At 41.0% G+C, this 20288-nt stretch overlaps 1 protein-coding gene across 2 annotated transcripts in view; it reads left to right on the top strand.

Moving 5' to 3' along the window:
- Acaca (acetyl-CoA carboxylase alpha) overlaps window positions 1–20288 on the top strand; it is a 216077-nt gene that overhangs the window by 50617 nt on the left and 145172 nt on the right. For both annotated transcript variants that reach the window (XM_051158173.1, XM_051158172.1), the window contains 6 exons: window positions 4386–4595; window positions 8735–8905; window positions 10715–10876; window positions 11189–11352; window positions 14784–14934; window positions 17063–17166. In XM_051158173.1, the coding sequence (XP_051014130.1) occupies window positions 4386–4595; window positions 8735–8905; window positions 10715–10876; window positions 11189–11352; window positions 14784–14934; window positions 17063–17166 (962 nt within the window). The remainder of the gene's footprint in view (window positions 1–4385; window positions 4596–8734; window positions 8906–10714; window positions 10877–11188; window positions 11353–14783; window positions 14935–17062; window positions 17167–20288) is intronic.

Below are 20288 nucleotides of genomic sequence, written 5' to 3' on the forward strand. Positions count from 1 at the left end.
TGGTCAGAATTTTCATTTGTTTTAAAGGCTAAGAAGACAAAATTTAGACTTTAGCGATGATTGAGCAAGTAGTTTTGGAGGCCCCAAAGATGCTCGCATTGTATAGTGGGACCCTGAAAGACTGTAGCACAGGAGAAAGAGTGAACCAGAAGTACACCAACCCTCACAGGGACTAACTCTCAGATCCACAGTACTCACCTTGACTCAAGTATTACATTAACAATTGCCAGTGTGCCTACCCATCTGCGTGCATAAGGCAAAGGCCATCCTGCAGAGGAAGATTATATGTAGAACTTGGGATTATTACTACTGATCTCTTTCATGTGGTATATTAAACACTGAATTAAAAGTAAGTAGGTATATAAATTACATGATTCAAATCCAGGAACAAAAGTCAGTAGAAACAGATCCAAAGAGGAATTAGATAATAGAGTTCTTCTCAGACAAGGGCATTAGAGTAACTATGCTTAGTACATTTAAGAAAATTAAAGCCAGGGCTGAAAATTTTGGCAGAGAATTAGAAATCATAAAAAAGAAACACTAGGACTGAAAATACAGTAACTAAAATTAAGGCATCAGTATAAGAATTAAATAGCATGTTAGATAAAATTGAAGAAAGAGCCAAGTGAGGTGGTGCACGCCTTTAATCCCAGCACTCAGGAGGCAGAGGCAGGTGGATCTCTGTGAGTTTGAGGCCAGCCTGGTCTACAAAGTGAGTCCAGGATAGAGAAACCCTCAATCGGGGGGGAAAAAAAAATCAAACACACACACACACACAAACCTAAAAAAACAAAAACAAAACCAACCAGTGCATTAGTTGCAAAGCTGACCCTGAGAACTCCTGTCTCTTTATACCTTTTACTGTACAGCACAAGATCTTGTCTCCTATTATCAACAGGAGAAATCCTCTTTCTCACCCTCTGGATTCCAACTGTCCTTTTGATTTATTTTGACCAACAGAAGGCAGCAGAAATGGTGTGTAAATTCTGAAGCTTACTTTTCAAGTGGTTGTGTAGTTTATACCTTACCTTATTGGAATGAGCCCTCAACTGCCATATGAAGAGTCCATCCTACCCTACTAGGGAAAGAGAGAGACCATGTGAAGCAGAGAAGAATTCTTTCAGCTCAGGCTCCAAGTCCTCCTAGGTGACTGTTAGCACCACGTTTGAATAAGTCAGTGAGACTTTATGAGACTTTCAAACCCTAGTTGAGCTTCTAGATAACAACAGTGCACAAGAGACAAGTTTGCCAGCTACGTCTAGCTCAGAATACTTTCCCAAGTCACTAGTTTTTGTTGTTGCTGTTGTATTGTTTTGTTTTTAAGTTTATTGCTACAGCAGTAATAGAATGCTTGCCTAGCATACGTTAGGCCCCAGATTCAATCTCTAGCAATGCCAAACAAACACACACAGTAAGGGGAAACTCTTGTCAGTGCATAGTTGACACAGATTGATAGCAAGCATCATGAAAAACATGTGACACTACCTTTAGAATTAGCTCATGGGTTAAATATGCCCAGAAGGATATTAATGACATTGTAGGAATGGTGAGCACACTGCTAATGAGTCTAGAAAGTAGTAAAGTATTGTTGATGGAATCTGAAGAAAATATTTATTCATGTTCTGTAATAGTGTAACAGCTGGCAAAAACCATTATCTGAGATAACTTTAAAGATAACACAGTTTAGAGCGGGAAAGATGACTTGGCTGTTTACAGCTTACTGCACTTGTAGAGTACCAGAGCTCCATTCCCAGCACTATTTGGTGACTCACAACTGCCTGTAATTCTAGCTCAAAGACATTTGATGCCTTTGTCTGCCCTCTAGAGGCACTTGGACTGTTATGCACATATCCTCACACAGATGTACATGTAATTAAATTACAGTAATTTTTAAAACTTCAAAGATAATGTAATTCATAGAGTTATGAATCGGATTAAGAAGATCTCAAAATATTGAAAGTATCTATTAATACTGAATATCACTATAACAGATGAGGAGTTGTGAGTGTATCTCGGTAGCATGCTTGCTTTAGCATACATGAGGCCCTGGGTTTGACTCCCAGCATCACATAAACTATACATGGCTGTACATACTGCTGAGTTTGAAGCCAGCCTAGCTATATGAGACATTGTCTCGATAGTAAAAGGGGCTGGAGAATGGCTCAGTGCTTAAGAGCATGGACTTTTCCAGAAGACCCAGCTTTGATTTCCTGCACTCACATTGTAGCTTACAACCAGTCCCAGGGTATCTGACACCTCCATTTGGGCTTCTCAGGCACCAGGCACACATAGTCATAAATGCAAGCAAAACATCCATTTCTGCTTTTTGGGTAAAGGAGACCATAAACACATACCCATTTGGATTTCAAGACTGCTGTGAAACCAGAGACTACTGAGTATCTCCAGTCCTTTCCATTTGAACAAGAATATCCTTTGCAGCTCTTTCTCCCAGTCTCATCATTAAGTGTTGGGGTTTGGAGCAGATAACTTCTCTTTTTAGTTCTCAGGTCTTTGGATGAAGAGAATGGGACTGAGGAGCTGCACCGAAGGGAACTCTTTTGTTTCTGGACATGAGTCATGAGAGCAGTGGAAGTCACGCCTGATGACATGATTGGATGAGACTTTGGGGGTCTTGGGAGGGGGTGAGTCTACCTTGCATGTGGGAGGTATGTGAATTATTGTGGCCACAGGGTGGACCATAGTACGTTGTTTGCAGAGATGGCCACAATAGCTCCTCCCATTCCTGTATGTACACCCTTTGCAATGTGACTGTGCCATTCTTCCCGTGGAGAGGTGGCATATCTTTCCTCACTCCCTGAATTGTTGCCATTTTTGTGGCTTGCTTAGCTCACTGTTAAGTGGCCAAAAATGATACAGATATATTGGAGCCTAGACTTGAAGAGGACATGCAGCTTCCACCCTCACTCTCTAAGAACACTGTACTGAAGAGGCTTGGTCTGTGCTGCGTACCACACTGAAGAGCCCATTGGAACATGAGAGACTGCATCTAACAGAAATGAGCACATTCTGGTTGAGGCGGTCTCCACTTACCAGCCAACAGTCAGCACAAACCAGACTTGTGGAAGAGCTTACTGAGCCACCAGATGCTATTCATTTGCTTGCAAGAAGCAGAAGAACTGTGCAGCTGAGCATGCTGAGGAAGTTAAAGGTTGACACTTTGAGCAGGCCACCGAATTTTAAAGTAACTTACGTAGATAACAAACTAAAGTAGAAAAGCTAAGTATAAAGATGTGGGGTATAGTGGTGTTATCTAGCGTCATACACGTTAAGACTCAGCATGAGGAAGAGAATGATGCAAACAGTATTTGAAGAAATAATGGGGCAGAAGGCTATGTTTGAAGAGATAATGTCCAAGAATTTATTCAAACTAATTAAAGCTGCCAAGCACTAGTTCAAAATAAAACAAAACAAAAAACCAAAACCCTTTGAGTCTCAAGCATGGTAAATACAAGGAAAATCATACAAGCGTCACATCTAAGCTTATGAGTAAATCTGCCACCTGCCTCCCCCGACAAACAGACAGGCACGCACGCACGCATGCACGCACGCACGCACGCACACACGCACACACACACACACACACACACACATACACAAAGGAAAAAAGAAAGACAGAGCCACATACATACAATTTGAAAGCTGTTGGAGCAAAAAGATTACTTGCAAAAGGTTAAGATTAACAGATTCACAATTGAGTCAGGCATGGTGGCACACAGCTTTAATCCCTGTAGTGGGGACACAGAATCAGGTGGATATTGGTGAGTTCTAGGCCAGCCAGGGCTACACAGTGAGATCCTGGGGGGAAAAAAGAAAAAGGAAGAGGAGAAAGAAGAAGGGTGAGTAACAGTTGAAATCTCAGTAGACACCCGAGAAGCCAGAAAACATTGAGATAGCTTTGAAGTGCTAACAAAAATTAATTGGTGATTTAAGACTTCTGTGCCTACTGACGTGCGTCTCACAACTCAAGATGGAAGACTTTTGACTTCAGCCTTGTCAATTGTGATGTAAATTAGGAAAGCATCTAATTAGGAGCAAAGTCTGTATGTGACTGTCTTGAGTAGATGGCGATATTTTTGCCCTGTTGTGGGATTTGTTTATGTGTGTGTTTTCAAGTATTTTGTTTGCCCTTTTAACATACTGGATGTTTTGTTTTTGTATCCATTAATTAATACTGGTGATATAACTAAGAATGCAGCACGTTAAAGCTAGACAAAGGCATGGACTATACTTCTTCCGTTCTGTATTCCCACTGTTCACCTGGTCCATGACACTTTTAGGCATCTGCTTATTGAAATCAAAGCAACTTTTTACTATAGAAAAAAAAAAATCCTTACTAAAGAATCTTGTTTCCTTTTCCAACGCAGGTTCAAGCTGAAGTCCCCGGATCACCTATATTTGTAATGAGACTAGCAAAGCAATCTCGTCATCTGGAGGTCCAGATTCTAGCAGATCAATATGGCAATGCCATTTCTTTGTTTGGCCGTGACTGCTCTGTACAGCGTAGGCACCAGAAGATCATTGAAGAAGCTCCTGCTGCAATTGCTACCCCAGCAGTGTTTGAACACATGGAACAGGTGTGCCTATTAAAGGCTTTTGTTGCTGCTTTCCCACACAGACACTACTCACTCTGCCCATACACTACTATGGGAATGGAAGACGTATAAGCAATGATTCTAGATAATGGATAAGATTTTTTTCTGTTTCTTGGAGAAACATCTTACGTTGTTTTTGTTCTTTTAGGAAAATTGTCAAGAAACTTACCAAAGTCTATTAAAAAAAAAAAAAAAACCAAAAAATAAAAAGAGTCAGGAGGTACTTGGGCAGCAAAGTCAGGTGGATCTCTCTGAGTTCTAGGCCAGCCTGGTCTACAGAGTGAGTTCCAAGACAGCCAGAGCTACACAGAGAAACCTTGTCTCGAAAAACCAAATAAGTAAATAAATAGAAAAGATAACATTTTATTTTGAATAAGATAAATAAGAGAGACATGTTGAGATTTTTAACAAATTCATGAAGAGCAAATGGCTTATAGTTTGCTGGATTGATTAACATCAAGTGCTCTGTTAAGTATGGTGACACAGAGTTCTAACCCTTAGGAGGCTGAGGTTGGAAGATGGAGAATTCTAGGCTAGCCTGTGCTATATAGTGAGGTCTTGTCTAAAAAGAAGTTATTTTCAGGAAATTTGTTCAAGTTCATTGACTTCTTACAAAGCCCTCTAGGTTTCTGTGAGCTTAGTTGTCTCACACTTCTGTATAACGAGGGTTTTCTTTGTCATGAAGAGTGCCTTGGAAATAGCTGTAGCTTAGAGATGTGAACATGGTTTTTTGTGTTTCCCAGAAGAATGGCCCACTCTTCATGTCATTAATGATTCATTTTCTGTCATTCTGAGTTTTAAATTAATGAAGTTATATTTTGTCTTAGAAGATATTTTCTGTTTCATATTTTCACTCCTCTTCTGCTATAATAGAAGCATCTCAAATATAGTGGTTTAAATGAGGTGTAACTTTCTAATGATCTCTTCATCCTAGTTCAGATATAGGCTTGTACCAGAGGCCTTGGTTTATTGATTTTTTTTTCTTCCCTAAGATGAGGCTTAGCAAACTGTAGCTGATAGACCAAATCTAGCCTGCTATTTGCTTTTGTAAATAACATTTTAGTGGAACACAGCTATGTTCAAATACTTATATATTTGACTATTTTATTGCTACAATAAGAGAGTGGAGTAGCTATGACAGTGATACACGAAGTTGAAAATGGTTACTACTTGGTCCTTCACCAAAGAGTTTGCCAGCCTTTGCTCCTGTGTGGTGTCAGGATTTCTATAATAAAGCAAACTCCAAGATTATGCTCCAATGGTAGCTGGGTTGGAGGGGCAGGTAGAGGGCAAGATGCACACTATGTATAAGGTGTAGCTGGTCTTTGCTACTTTGTGGGTTCTTCTTTCTTCTCCCCTTCTCCATCCCTTTTCTTCTAGCCTTTCAACCCCTTAACACTACATAAGAGAGAAAAAAGCATAGAGAGGAAAGGAAAGAGATCCCTGAATAAAGTCAGGGGTCGAAAAGGGGCGCCATTATGGTTAGACTACTTTCTGCTGTGTTAAGTTCCTTGGGGCAATTTTGGTCTTTGCCATCAAGATATCTAATTTCTTCTTGTTTCTTCTTTGTGCATGATGACTTAACAAACCATGACTACGAACAACCACCAGCTCCACCTCTTGGGGCCCTAGCATTCATATACCTTCTGAAAAGTTCCCAGAATCCAAATGCCACACATTCACAGAAACTATCTGCATTAGGCAAAACCATGTCTCTGCTAGCTCACAAGGCAAGTTATAGTCAGCTGCCATGAAGCAGCCCATATCCTGCACCTAGGATTGAAACAAAAACATTCTTATAATGTTTCTGTGTTTCTTAAAGAAACCAAAGTTCACAAATTGTTGCTACGGTAGACCATACACAGCACTTTTCATGGTCCTCTGCGTACAATTTCATCACAACTCAGCAAAAGAATTGTCCAGACTTAGAGTCACTAGCTGGATGGCCATGTGCTGTGGGTCTCCTCTTCCCTGGGTGGCTGTTGGTCAGTAGCCCATGAAGACAGGAGGTGCAGAAGGCGAAGCACCGGGCTCAGAAGACTGTGAGCTGGGTGGAGAATGACCACTCTGGGAACTACTTCAGTGAGCTAGTTCAACTTTATTCAGGAGTAAATAAAGGAATCCTTGGGGGGCTTCCAGGATAGGTGTACATAATTGGTTGAAATTAGGCACTCTAATGATGCTTGATTTGCATTTGGCAGAGTCCTAGCATATGAACAGGAGCATAGTACCTAATTATCCTATAGCTGCAGGGAGGGAAGAGCTAGCAGGGAACTATGTTAATGGCCACATATTAAATGTGGTTAGAGGTATCTATGCCTAAAACACTCTCCAGGTGAAATCAGGCAGAGAGAGCAGGAGGCCCTGCTGGGGAGTGAGGCTCCTCCACCTAATGACAAGCTCAGAAGGACTACTGGACTAGGAGGACTGCAACCTCAAACAGCAGAGTCCTTTCAACAATGTGCCAGTTGGAAATTGAGAAATTCCTCTCTAAAATGATGAAGAAAAGGGTTGGAGGGCCTGGAATAACCTATGCCCCAGTCTGTTCTTGCTATCCATTTCCTATTTGTTCAAGCTGAGAATACATGTGGTTTTTCTCTAAGGAAGACAGACTGAAGTCAACACAGTCACCTCGCTTTGCAAGATATGCACATCACATCAAGGGTCTCTAGGTTATTGAAGATCTGTAGGTGAGGTTCATGGACCAGTGATCTAAGGGTTTTTCATTGTCTCTTATTGTATACCTATTATACAATGGTAGAAAGAAAGCAGGAGAATTCCTATATAGAAAAGTGCACAATATATAGCAATCATTGGCTCACAGCAACTAACAAATCATTCTGTGCAGGAGCTGTGCTGCCCCTGATATATAGGAGAGTACTTTCTCAGTTAGACATGGCTGTCCCTGGCTCTGCTCCTAGGAAGTTAACTCCTTTGTGCTATAAGACACCTGAATTGAAGCCAAGTGTGGTGGCGCATGCCTTTAATCCCAGCACTCGGGAGGTAGAGGCAGGCAGATCGCTGTGACTTCGGGGCCAGCCTGGTCTACAAAGCGAGTCCAGGACAGCCAGGGCTGTTACACAGAGAAACCTTGTTTCAAAAAAACCAAGGGTGGGGTAGGGGCCAGGAAAGACACCTGAATTGAGTCTGTCCTGGCCTTTGGGATGCTAGGGATTGAACCCAGAGCTTTATGCATGCTAGGCTAGTACTCTGTCCACTAAGCTACAGCCCTGGTCCTTACCATTTTTTTTTTTCAGACTTAGTTAATAATGCAACAAGGATTCCATTTTATAGGAACTAATCTACTAAATGTGTCATTCTATATATAACAAGGAGCTTACTTCCCAGCTTTCCCATCTGCCGAGTGTTTCCTTGTTAACCTCTACCTTATTGCTAAACTAGCATCACATATTTTAATTTTTAAAATAGCAGCATTCCATCTGCAGTTCTGAATGACCATTATGGTTAGGATACAGGTTAAATTCTATAATTAAAAGATCCAAAAAGTACAGTGACCATAAGAAGGGAAAAATTTCTTCTTCATCATAGTTTGAGGTGAATTTTACAGGGCATGTGGAACAGTTCTGATTCCATGAGACCATCTTCAGATTCAAGTCCTTTATATTTTGATTTTCCATTCTTAACTGTGTTCTCGTCTACATGGTTGAAGTCTGATTTATATGTCATGCACCTCACCAGTGTCTGAATCCTGTTGGTGGAAACATAGTGCTTATAAGAGATTAGTCACTAGCTACATGAGAGATTAGAAATCCCAGTCTCTAGCTGGTAGCAGTGTATCTAAGAACATGAACATACTGGAAATACTGGAAACTAGGGGACAACGAAGAGCTTGCTACCATCTTTGTTCTGCCTCTCTGCCCTTTTGTCTGATGGGAGGTTGCTTGTGATCTGATGTGAAAACACTCTTTTCTTCCACTTTTTCACAGTTTGTCAGCCGTGTCTCAGGCAATTATATAATAATGAGAAGGGTCTGACTTTCTTGAATGTGACTCCGAATTTTAGGTTGCATACACAAGCACTGGGTAGGTGACATCTGTACGTAGTTACAGTGGTGCAATGACTGAACAGGCGATAGACTCAGTTTCTTATCTTTCTTTAAGTGTGCGGTGAAACTTGCCAAAATGGTTGGTTATGTGAGCGCTGGGACTGTGGAGTACTTATACAGCCAGGATGGCAGCTTCTACTTTTTGGAGCTGAACCCTCGGCTACAGGTTGAACACCCTTGTACAGAGATGGTGGCTGATGTCAATCTTCCTGCAGCACAACTCCAGGTGAGTGTCCCTGACCTGGTCAGAGCTTAGAGGATTTAGCAATGTCAGAGATGCCTGCACACTGATGAGAGAAAAGCACAAATAAGGCAGAACCTCACTTCTCTTCATTTCTCATAAATATGGGTTAGTTTTCTGAGGTTGTTCAAACGTTAAAAAACAGTACTGTGTCTTCTAGATATACACAGTCAATAAACTGAAAAGAAACTGCTGCTTTGGGATTAGAGAGATGGCCCTTTGGTTGAAAGTACTGGCTGTGCTTCCAGAGGACGCAGATTTGGTTCCCAGTACACACATGGTAGTGAACAACTCTCTGTAATACGTGTTTCAGGGGATGATGCCTTCTTTTGCTCTTTGCTGTCACTGCACATCATGCATAGACATGTTTAGGCAAAACAGTTATACACATAGTTTTTTTAAATTAATAAATTTTAAAAAGCCGATCTGCTTTATTTAATTACAGTAAGCTTCATCATGTTGGTATTAGCTCCCATTTATGTTTTAAGTCCTATTTATTGAAGAAACTCTATGAGGGTGGTCATTAATATTTTATTAACTAATGACTGTATTCACACATATTTTTAAAATAATGTATAACGTGGTAGCCATTTATTCTATTGTCTTTCAGCCCAGAGAAACAAATACTATGGTAAATAATTTTTTTTAAATGATAAGATTTTATATATATTAATCATTTTTTTAAACATGATTTATTTCCATATTTCCAGTCTGGGCTGGTCCATCCTTCTTAGGCAATCTGATGGTCCCTGCTCCCTGGAAGGACTGCTTGATGCTGAACTTAGTATGGACAGTAGTCAGCTAATTTTAAGCAGTCCTCTTACCTCAGCCTCCTCAGTAGCTTGGACTATGAGTACATGACAGAGTGCCCAGCTGATAATCTTACATGACCTAGTTTGGACTTATAATGAGAATACCTTGCAGTTTCCCATTGAAAACTAAAGAATTTTTGTGGGTTTCTTTACCTTTTTAAATTTTTTTTTTTACATTTACTTATGTGTATAGGTGAGCATGTATCACAGAATGTATTTGGAAGATAGACTTTTGGGAGTTGGTTCTCTTCTTCCACCATGGGTTCTGGAGATCAGATCATTGGCCTAGGCAGTGAGTGACTTTATTTGCTGAGCCATTAGGATATATTAATTTTATAAAATAAGAGGCTTTAAAGGCACATGCCTTCAGTTCCAGCACTCAAGAGGCAGAGCCAGGCAGATCTCTGTGAGTTTGAGGCCAGCCCAGTCTGCATAGCAAATTCTAGGCCAGCCAGGCCTATATAGTAAGACTGTCTCCAAACAAACAAACAAGGTTTCATTATGACATTTTTATATATGTTGATCATATCCCTCCTCAGTTACTGTTTCTTGTCTTCCCCTTGTAGGAATGGCCACTGGCCCTCCCCAGGTTAACGTCTAAAAGTTTATTTACTTTTCCCAGTGGTTTGCAAGCTTGAGAGACAACTATAATGTTGTTAAGGCTTTTGACCTATCTGAACTTCTTGACTGACTATTATCTTAGATAATTTTATTCTCATCCCTTCATGGAGAAATAACACTAGAGGAAAATATTGCATTAGGAATTTGGGAGACATTTTAGGAAAGGGGAATGATCGTAGCAAATGACCCTTAGCACCGTATTTTATTTTATGTACCTTAGATAACTGTAGAATACAGATTACAAAAGTAGAGTGTTTTAGTGGTAACTCCTAAATATGCAAAGACATTTAGGTATTTTGATAACTTCCATGTGTTAAGAAAAGGTACTGTGGAAAACGATGTGTCCTTTATTACCTTTCAGATTGCCATGGGGATCCCTCTATTTAGGATCAAGGATATCCGTATGATGTATGGGGTCTCTCCTTGGGGTGATGCTCCCATTGATTTTGAAAATTCTGCTCACGTTCCTTGCCCAAGGGGCCATGTAATTGCCGCTCGGATCACCAGTGAAAACCCCGATGAGGTAACCCTTCACTCAACAGGCTTAATGTTAAGAGAAGGATCTGAGGACACGCTTTTTGAAAAGCCTTGAACTTGTTTTTGAGAGGGAAGTTTACAGAAGATTCTGAGAGCAGATATGCGATGGCTGCTGTACTGGCCATTTAATTTCACTCAAATCAGTCAGGAAGCATCGGTGGCACTATAGCACTGGGCCGTGGCTTGTATGGTTTCCTAGTCCCCTGTGTTTGATCAACCCAGAGCCTGAACACTGAATATCAATGTCCTTTTCCTTGGAAGTACAATGTAATCTCGCTTGTTCTTCATTCTCTAACAGGGGTTTAAGCCCAGCTCTGGAACAGTTCAGGAACTTAATTTCCGCAGCAATAAGAATGTTTGGGGCTATTTCAGTGTTGCTGCTGCTGGGGGACTTCATGAATTTGCTGACTCTCAGTTTGGTCACTGCTTTTCCTGGGGAGAAAACAGAGAAGAAGCAATTTCGTGAGTATAATAGCATTTGATTGCATTTTGCTTTATTTAAAAGTGGGCTAATCCTTGGTGAAGCTATGACTATCCTTTACATGTGTGAAAATGCTGCTGTGGAGAACTTGCTTGAAGACATATTTCTTAGGTTGTACTTGAATTCCTGTTGTGTTCCATTGTGTAGTACTTGGCAGATGTTTTTTGCTTCTTGTGAGTCTTTGCAAGGTTATTTTTCTTCTTTCTTTCTTGAAAGTGAAGTAACTTGCTTTAATGTTGGTTTTATTTTTGTTTCTATAGTAATGGTAATATTGCTCAGAGAGGTACATTCTTGACCATGATTTTGGTATCAGATAAGTTATAGATAAAGGTCTCTATCTGTCATTAGAATAAAATAAAATGCTTCTTAGGAACTATGAGTTCACCCAGAGCCTCACTATATAGCTGTGAACAACTCATAGTCATTAACATTTCTAATCCAACAGTTAAAATTTATATATGTGTGCACAGAATGTACCATGTACTGCTTTGATATACGTGTGCCTTGTGGAGTCAAGGTCTTTGGCATTTGAACTACCTTACAGTCTTACCGTTTTTTTAATCTGGTGATAATCCTTTAAAGTATGCCACTGTTATTACAATCACTATGATGTCTTGACATTTAAAATAATAAAATCTTACTTGATATATGAAAAGAGAATTAAATAATTATAAAAATTACACATGATACTTTTTTATACTTTAAAGCATGCAACAGTTTACACAGATATAAATGACATATTAAATATTAATATTCTGTCATCATAAATATCAAATTATCAGTTTTTCTTGCATAAAAAACCCAGGGCTTTAGGAAGTATAGGGCTTTGATTAGTATATGTTTTAAAATATCTGTCCCAGATTGAAAATTAGTTCATCTGCCTCTTTCTGTCTCCCCCTCCCTTTCCCTTGCCACCTTCTTGTCTCTCTTCCTGTCTCTTCCTCCCTTCCTTCCTTCTGCTTTTCTCTGTGCTGTTCAGAGATTGAACCTAGGATCTTATGTGTGCCTTGCCATTGAGCTACTTCCAACCTGCTCTTTCTCTTTCACTCAAAGCTTTAATGATGTGCTGCCCATGCCACAGATTTCACAGTATTCCCTTCACCTTTGAACTGTACACAGACTGGGTATTCCCTTAGTATTTGTTAATATTCTTAACGAAACAAGTTTTGTTGTTATTGTTAGATTATTTTTTAGCTGTGTAAATGTTTTCCCTGCATGTATGTATGTGAGCCATGCACGGTGGTGTCTACAGAGGTCAGAAGAGGGGGTCACATCCCCTGGAACTGGAGTTACAAATTGTTGTGAGTCTCTATGTAGGTGCTGACAACTGAACTCTGGTCCTTTGCAAGAGCAGCTAGGGTTCTTAACTGCTGGGCCGTCTGTGCAGTCTAATTTTTAAGTTTGTAACAATGTTTCCTAAAGTGAGGACCTCTGTTTTGGTTTTTCGATACAGAGTTTCTCTGTGTAGTCTTAGCTGTCCTGGACTCACTTTGTAGATCAGGCTGGCCTCGAACTCACAGAAATCCACCTACCTCTGCCTCTCCAGTGCTGGGATTAAAGGCGTGCACCACCACACCCAGCCATCTCATTATTTTTGTTTTGTACTTTATACTTCTGATATTTATTCAAGACTGTACGTGAAAAATTTCAAAATTATAGTCCTACCAGAAAAAGAAAATGTATAAAATTGCCTTTTATTGCCTTATACTGTTTTAGTAAGCCATTGTAGTGTGTGTGTGTGTGTGTGTGTGTGTGTGTGTGTGTGTGTGTGTGTGTGTGTGTGTGTGTGTGTACAGCCTGTAGGAGTCAGTTCTTCTACCACATGAGAACTGACTGAACTTTGGTAGTCAGGCTTGGCAGCGGGTGCCTTAACCTGTTAAGTCAGCTTGTTGGCCTATAGTTGAAGTTCTTTTGTTTTTGTTTTTTTGCTTGCTCCTTTTAACTGGGGCATGAACTGAATGTTTTAGACAGTCCTCCATCACTTTCCCTGTCTCATTTATGTTACTAGGCTGGCCTCTATTGGCATTTTTGTTTCAGTTTTGATTAAGTATACTACTGTTTTTATTTATTCTACAGGATATGTCCAAAGTCTTGGTCAGAATTCTCACGTTTTATTTCTGATCTGCTCTGTGTATTTCTCTATAGAAGAAAGCAAACGAGGTCACCTTTTAGCATATTGAAGCAGTCTCTGCAATATATGTGTTTCCTGATACTGTGCCAAAAGTTCTTTGAGCTCAGAACTTTCTTTGTTGCTTGTAACCTGTACTCTTTGCTTGCCCTTTAGATCTTATTCTCTGTAATAGTCATAAGCCACATATTCAACACCATTTCTGTTAACGTAAATACCATAAAACAGAAACATATCTATGTTGTTACTACTATATGTCCTGAACTAGAAGCATATAGTTCACACATCCTTTTTCTATCAGCATTCCGGAAATGTTTCCTGAAAGAGGGATTTGCCTCTCCCACTGTCTTCAAACCCTCTGTTCCACCACTGTTTCTTGAACACAGCACTTTCTTCTTGGTTCTTTTTGTTTTATTCTTCTTTTTCTCCAGTCAGTGATAAATTTACTACACTCGACAGAAACCATTATGCTGCGCCTGAAGTACAGTAAAGGCCAAATAGAGTCTTTGTCCTCAGGGTACTATATAATCCAGAGGAAGAAAGACAGCATTAAAGGGCAGTGCCGTGAGAGAGTATGGTGACAGTGGGGTTATAGAAGGGGATTGCAGGTGTGGTGACAAACGCTTTTAATCCCAGCACTGGGAGGCAGAGGCAGCCAGATCTGTGTGTTCGAGGCCAGCCTGGACTACCAAGCAAGTTCGGAACATCCCATTCTCTGTTACACAGAGAAACTGTCTTGAAAGGAAGAAGAACATTACAGAAGTATGCAGCTGTGTCAGCCAGCTGCAGTCTGTTGCTGTTTGTTTGTTTTTTGGAGGGGGTGCAGAGAAACCTTGTCAATATTTACTAAATTATAGCCTTCAAGTATGTTCTGTTGCATGGAAATTATATGTAAATTAGTAAGATGTAAGGATGTGGAAAATTAGTGCCCTGGTTCTAATTAGCAATAAATAAATAGCAAGATGAAAATCAAAAAGTGAAAGCTGAGAGTGGGTCTGTCTGTGCCCTTTATGGTTTATTGTTTCCCATTCGCTGATGCTTTTCTGGTAATAGCAACCAAAACTTTTGTTTTCTGACTCCTTGGAAGCTCTCCTATCTGGAGCATGTGAAAATGAGCAGACCTACACCCTCATCTGTTCTTGAACTATCTGTCCTTTTCCTGATAAGACTCAAAAGAATGAAACAATTCTTTCCAATGATTGGGAAACACTAAAATATTTGTTGCTTTAACAGTTGATTTTTTTTGTTTTGTTTTGTTTTGTTTTTTTTTTGTTCTTCCCATAGAAATATGGTGGTGGCACTGAAGGAGCTGTCTATTCGGGGCGACTTTCGAACTACAGTAGAATACCTCATCAAGCTGCTGGAGACAGAGAGCTTTCAGCTGAACAGAATCGACACTGGCTGGCTGGACAGACTGATCGCAGAAAAAGTGCAGGTGTGTATTTCTCCTCTTGCGTACATGGCCTTTGGGACGGGGTCCTTATAGGCTTGTATTATCATCACTTCTTGTCATCAGATGAGATTTGATTCTAATGTAAGTGGCCCCTTATTACCTGGAAAAACTCAAGGGTTCAGATTGGTTTTAACACTTTATAAGTCCTTGTCCCTGCTGAGAATATAGCTTATTTTGGTAGCATCCTCATCTACCCTTCACAAGTCAGAAGAGAGTTCTTGTGCCCGTAGTTTACGGTCTCTGTGGGGGAGGGGCAAGCGTATGTGGAGGTCACAGAACAACTTGTGGGAGTCAGTTCTCTCCCTATAATATGGATTTCAAGGATTGAACTCAGGCTGGAGACAAGTGCCTTACCTTCCTGAGTTATTCTGCTGGTTCCATTTTTTTTTTTAAATAACTTTGGTTAAATTGTTAGATTCATCTAAAGGTCAACATTTTGACTATATACCATTTTGTTTTCTTTTTGAAAAAAATCATTTTTATTACATTTTGTTTATTTATTGTCTTATGAAGTACATGCAAGTGCATGTGGCTGCCAGAGGACGACTTGTGGGGGTCAGTTCTCTCCATTCTCTCTGTGGGTCTTGGGAATTGAACTCAGGTCGGCAGCAGGTGCTTTCCCTCCTCTTAAGACAGGGTTTCTTAGTGTAGCCCTGGCTGTCCTGTAGCTTGCTCTGTAGACCAGGCTCAAACTCACCCAGTTTTGTTTTCTTAAATAAATTATCACTTGCTAAATCTTTGTGCCTTAAATGCATTTTTTTTCTTAAAAGTCTGTTTTTGAGCTAGTTTTTTATTTGCTTAGTGAAAATTTTGCAGAAAGCAGAAGGAAAATTATTATTTTTAAACTTTTCAAATTTAGCTGGGTGCTATGGCACATGCCTGTAGACCTAGCACTCATGGAGGCTGAGGCACATAGATCTCTGTGAGTTCGAGGCCAGCCTGGTCTACAAAGCAACTCCAGGACAACCAAGGCTTCACAGAGAAAGCCTTGTCTCGAAAAAGCAAAAAACACAAAAAAGCAAAAAACCCTGGGGGAGGAAAAAAAAACCTCTTCAAATTCTGAGGTAATATGGATTTTTTGTTGTTTCTTTTAAAAATATTTATAAATTTGTCATTAGAAAAAGACCTTGCAGTTGGGGCTGGAGAGGTGGCTCGGTAGTTAAGAGCACTGGCTGCTCTTCCAGAGGACCTGGGTTCAATTCCCAGCACCCACATCGCAGCTCACAACTGTCTACAACTCCAATTCCAGGGGCTCTGACACCCTCACACAGACAAAACACTGATGCACATAAAATAAATAAACAAATCTTAAAAACAAAAAACAAAGAAAACTTGCAGTTAAAAATCACTATACATGATAGTTAATTAGCAAAGTTTATACATCTCAGTGAGCTTTTATACAATTAGAATAGCCATCCTGTAGCTGTGCAATTTCACATTGGATTTTAGATTTTTTTTTTACTACTGATACATTTTTATGCATTTTTCCACTACTGATAAAGAAAGAAAGAGGGGAAGGAGAGGGGAGAGGGGGAGGGAGGGAGGAGGGTAGGTAGGTAGGTTTATGACAGAGTTAGAACCAGAACAACAGTTGGCTGTATGTCCTCTTGAGTCACTTGTGTCCATTATGTGCACTCAGTCCTTCCTTCCTGTTTCTTAAGGTCTCGTGGGAGCTGGAAAGGTGCCTTGGCTGTTAAGAGTGCTTGGTGTTCTTCCTGAGAACCCGAGTTCAGATCTCAGTATCCACATGGCGACTCATACATAGTCCCCTATACTTCCAGTTCCAGGGGACCTGATGCTGCCCTCTGACCTCCAGAGGCACCAAGCATATCCATGGTGCACTTGCACTTATATACATGCAGGCAAATAAAATACATAAAATAAATTTGGCTTCCGCCTCACTGAGTAGTCAAGGATGATCTTCGAACTCTTTATTCTCCTTGCCTCCACCTCCCAGGTGCTGGGATTACAAGTGTGTACCACTGTGCTTGGCTCAAAAGTCAGTGTGGAAATAAAGATTTTTTTTTAGTAACAAATTTGAACTTGATTTTATTTGAGTGGCTATGGTGTCATGTGACCACGCTTTTGATCTGTGCTCTGTTCTTTTTAGGCAGAGCGTCCTGACACCATGCTGGGAGTTGTGTGTGGTGCTCTCCATGTGGCAGATGTGAGCCTGAGGAATAGCATCTCCAACTTCCTTCACTCCTTAGAAAGGTAGGCTATGCTCTTGTTGTCCTACCAGCCAACCAGCGATGGAGTACAGGGCCACAGCTCAAAGGCCCATCTGTTTTCCTGCAGCTCCCTGGCACTTTGAGTGCTAGTTGTTATTTATGAACTAGTGGCAAAGGAAAGAGGGGATGGCTGGGAATTAATTTATGCCACAGTAGAATAGATCACTTCCCCCCTCTTGAGTGTGTATGTGTGTGTTATGTGTGTGTTCATGTGGGTATGTGCATGTGTACCTACATGTGTAAATGTGTGATTGGAAGCCAAAGGTTATTATTAGGTATTTTTCTTGGTTGCACATTGTTTTTATGGGCTGTGTTTGATTGGGTTGGTTTTGTTTGCTTGTGTTTCTGTTTTACTTTTTGATTTTCTGAGACCGGGCCTCTCTATGAGGTCCTGGCTGTACTGGAACTCTCTGTATAGACCACGCTTGCCTCAATCTCACAGAGATCCACCTATCTCTGCCTCCTTAGTGCTGGGATTAAAGGAGTGCGCCACCGCGTCTGGCCTCACCTTATTTTTAGAGACAGTCATTGAACCTAGAGCTCCATGATTCAGCTAGGATATGCCTGTCTTCAGCACCCCATCCCCACCCCTCCCCACCCCCACCCCTCCCCACCCCCATCATCACCACAGTGCCTCAGTTACAGACATATGTCACTGTGCCTGCTTCTCCACAGATGCTGGGAATCTGAACCCAGATCCTCATGTTTTTATGGCAGGAACATTACTCACTGAGCCATCTCCTCAGCTCCAAGCTTAATTTATTCTTTTAAACACTGAAACCCAACTGCAGCAAACATACTTTCCTGAGCAAAGCTCCTCAAATCATGGTGATAAAATCCAGCATTTCTCCTATCACCAACCCCTAACTATTTCCTGTATTACCTTGACCAGAATTCAGGAATCAATAATTAAGGCTGATACTCAGAATGACCTTGCAAGTCTTTCAAGTGGAGGGTCAGACATGTATGAAGCTGAACTAATTTTGTATGTTGATTCCAGAGACTAAGCTCTGCCCAAGTCCCTAGGCAGAGGGCTAATCCCATCCAAGCATTTTAGCCGTAGGCACTTTATTTCTCTCTGTGTTGTTAGACTTATATCAACCCCTTTCAAAGTATCTGAAAGGAAGAAAAGAAGCAAATTTTTGAAAATTGCACTGCGGTTCCGAGCCCTGTGATAGACATCTCACTATGTTATTCGCAGGCGCTAAAGCCTTCGGTAGCTTGTCCTTCCTTTCTGCCCACGTCGAAGCCCTAGCTATTACTTTTAACTCCTTTAACACCTTGGCCCTTCACCAGTCCATTCTTTTTCATTTTCACTCCTCACCGTGCATCTCTAACCTAGTTAAATGGATTTCCTATGCTTGTAAAAATGTCTAACAAATCCTGTAGCGTTCTTTTTGTTTACTGTTCTGAGACAGTCTCATTGTATGACCCAGGTTAGCATTGAATCCCTAAATAGCCCAGGCGTGCCTCAGCCTCCAGAGTGCCGGCATTATAGATGTATCGACCCATTGAAGCCTAACGTTCTTTAAAAAAAAAGAAAAGAAAACCTCATGTGTGTTTATAAATGCCACGTATGTGTGGATGCCTACAGAGGCCAGAAGATGCTGCTGGGTCCTGTGTTGTGAGGCCCTCCGTGTGAGCTCTGGGCACTGCCTTCAGGCCTTAAGCAAGAGCAGCAAGCACTCACTCTGAAGTGCTAAGCCATCTCTCCACCTCCAAGATTCCATTTGTAACTCATTTTAAGAATTTGTATTTTGAAATAATTGGGGGCGGGGGTAGACATATTTTGAGGCAGATTCTTATGTTGTCCAGACTGGCCTCAAACTTACTATGTAGCTGATACTGACCTTAAAGTCATAATACTTTTGCCTACACATCCTAAGTGCTTGGATTACAGGCACGTGCCACAGTACACGGCATAATTTAGTTTGTTTGTTTGTTTTTTTTTTTTTTTTCCTTTTGAGTAGGGTCTCACTGTGTAGCCCTGACTGGCCTGGAATTCACTCTGGAGACCAGGCTCCCTTGAGCTCACAGAGCTCTGCTTCTGCTTCCAGAGCACTGGGCCTGAAGGTGTGCACCCCCATGCCCTGCCTCATAACTTGGCTTTGATCTGTTGTGTGACCAGTACAGACAAGTGCATACTCTCTACCCTCATCTACTGGCTGTCAGTAACTCAACTACCCTCTCTTTAGTACTCCCGATTTTATTAGTCTCCAGAGTCTGACTTAAATTGTTTGTGACAGGATCTTGGCCTCAAACTGATGGCAGTATCTGACTTCAGCTTCTTCTTTTTTTCATAAATATTATATTGATTCTTTGTTAATTTCACACCATGTACCTCAATCCCAGCCATTTCCCAGTCCGTCCATCTCTCCGCTCTTGTAACTTCTCCCTCAAATTAAAATTATTAATAATAATAATTTAAATTTTTTGCCATTGAGGACATCTTATGGGGACTCTAGGTGAGAGAAGCATGGGAGAATGGAAAAATAGAAGGATCCAGAGGGTCCTAGAAACCTACAAGAAGAACATTATGATGGGAAGATCTGGGCCCAGGGGTTCTGCTCAAACTATGGCACCAGCCAAGGACAATACATGCAGTAAACTTCAAACCCCTACCCAGATCTAGCCGATGGACAGGACATTCTCCACAGTTGAGTGGAGAGTGGGGACTGGCTTTCACACGAACTCTGGTGCCTCATATTTGACCATGTCCCCTGGATGGGGAGGCCTAGTGGCACTCAGAGGAAGGATAGCAGGCTACCAAAAAGAGGCTTGATACCCTATGAGAATATACAGGGGGAGGAGGTCCTCCTCAGTCACAGTCATAGGGGAGGGGAGTAAGGGGAAAATGGGAGGGAGGGAGGGAGGAATGGGAAGATACAAGGGATGGGATAACCATTGAGATGTAATATGAATAAATTAATAAAATTTAAAAAAATCTTGCCATAGAAGGTGGGATGTGTCACAGCGTGGTCCACAGTATGTATACCTATTTGCCCAAACAGCTTTACTTGCAGATGTCCATTTCAGTAAGTCATTGGTCTGGTTTGAGGGTCTGGGCCTGCATGGTAGCTGAGGTGATGAGCCCACCAGTTCTCC

This window comes from Acomys russatus, chromosome 16, assembly GCF_903995435.1.
Source record: "Acomys russatus chromosome 16, mAcoRus1.1, whole genome shotgun sequence".
NCBI classification, from domain to species: domain Eukaryota; kingdom Metazoa; phylum Chordata; class Mammalia; order Rodentia; family Muridae; genus Acomys; species Acomys russatus.